General features: G+C 49.0%; 1 protein-coding gene across 1 annotated transcript; it reads right to left on the reverse strand.

Moving 5' to 3' along the window:
* Window positions 1-9: 9 nt before the first annotated feature.
* LOC106512596 (papilin) lies at window positions 10-653 on the reverse strand (the record flags this gene model as incomplete). Its single annotated transcript, XM_014001182.1, is given in 3 exon segments — window positions 10-225; window positions 330-408; window positions 497-653. Coding segments are annotated over 3 exon segments (452 nt in total), but the record flags the coding sequence as incomplete, so codon positions are not given.
* Between the last annotated feature and the right edge of the window lie 69 nt (window positions 654-722).

A 722-nucleotide genomic window follows, 5' to 3' on the forward strand; every position in this document is an offset into this window, starting at 1 on the left:
CTGACTGGCCGGCCTCTGCAGGCGCTGAGTGATGCAATAAGACTCGTCCACCACCCGGTGGGGCGACGGGTCCTGAACCAAACACTCCACGCTGCGATACTGCACCCCTCCATCACAGGAGGCGGAGCACTCGCTGTAAACACCCGTCCTGTAGACGTACGTGAGCGTCTCACTCGGATGAGGTGCGACAGAGTTGGGGTCATGATCCACACCCGGGAACTGTCTCTGTGTTCAAATACACAACTGTCTCAGACTTTAACTTTATAGAAAAAGATTTCAAACTGAACACGGTTTGTAGCTGAAACCAACGAGGCAAATGTGATTCTCACTCCAGGTGTTTGGAACTCGGGACATCCGGTCCTTCTGAATCCTTGAGCCGGTGTCGCTCCATCCGGACAACAGCCGTACCTGAGGAGGAAAGAAAAAAACAGGGGTAATGTGTTTTTTAAAAATAAAGGTTTTTCCTTGGTTATGACAAATCGTTTGAGCGTTCTACCTGCTGCGAACACAGTCCTCTGATGAGCAGCCCTGGTTCCTGGGTCCGGTTGCAGAGGTATGACCATCAGGACAGCAGCCGTATAATGACTGTGCACAGTGAGGACCCGTCACAGGTGGGTAGAGGTCATGCTCACTGTACGTGTCAGGACTTGAAGCTAAAAGTAAGTCAACATTATAAATTTATTCAAATACTGTCAGATTAAGAAATACTTTATTACACAACA

This window comes from Austrofundulus limnaeus, unplaced genomic scaffold (assembly GCF_001266775.1).
Source record: "Austrofundulus limnaeus strain Quisiro unplaced genomic scaffold, Austrofundulus_limnaeus-1.0 Scaffold8735, whole genome shotgun sequence".
NCBI classification, from domain to species: Eukaryota; Metazoa; Chordata; class Actinopteri; order Cyprinodontiformes; family Rivulidae; genus Austrofundulus; species Austrofundulus limnaeus.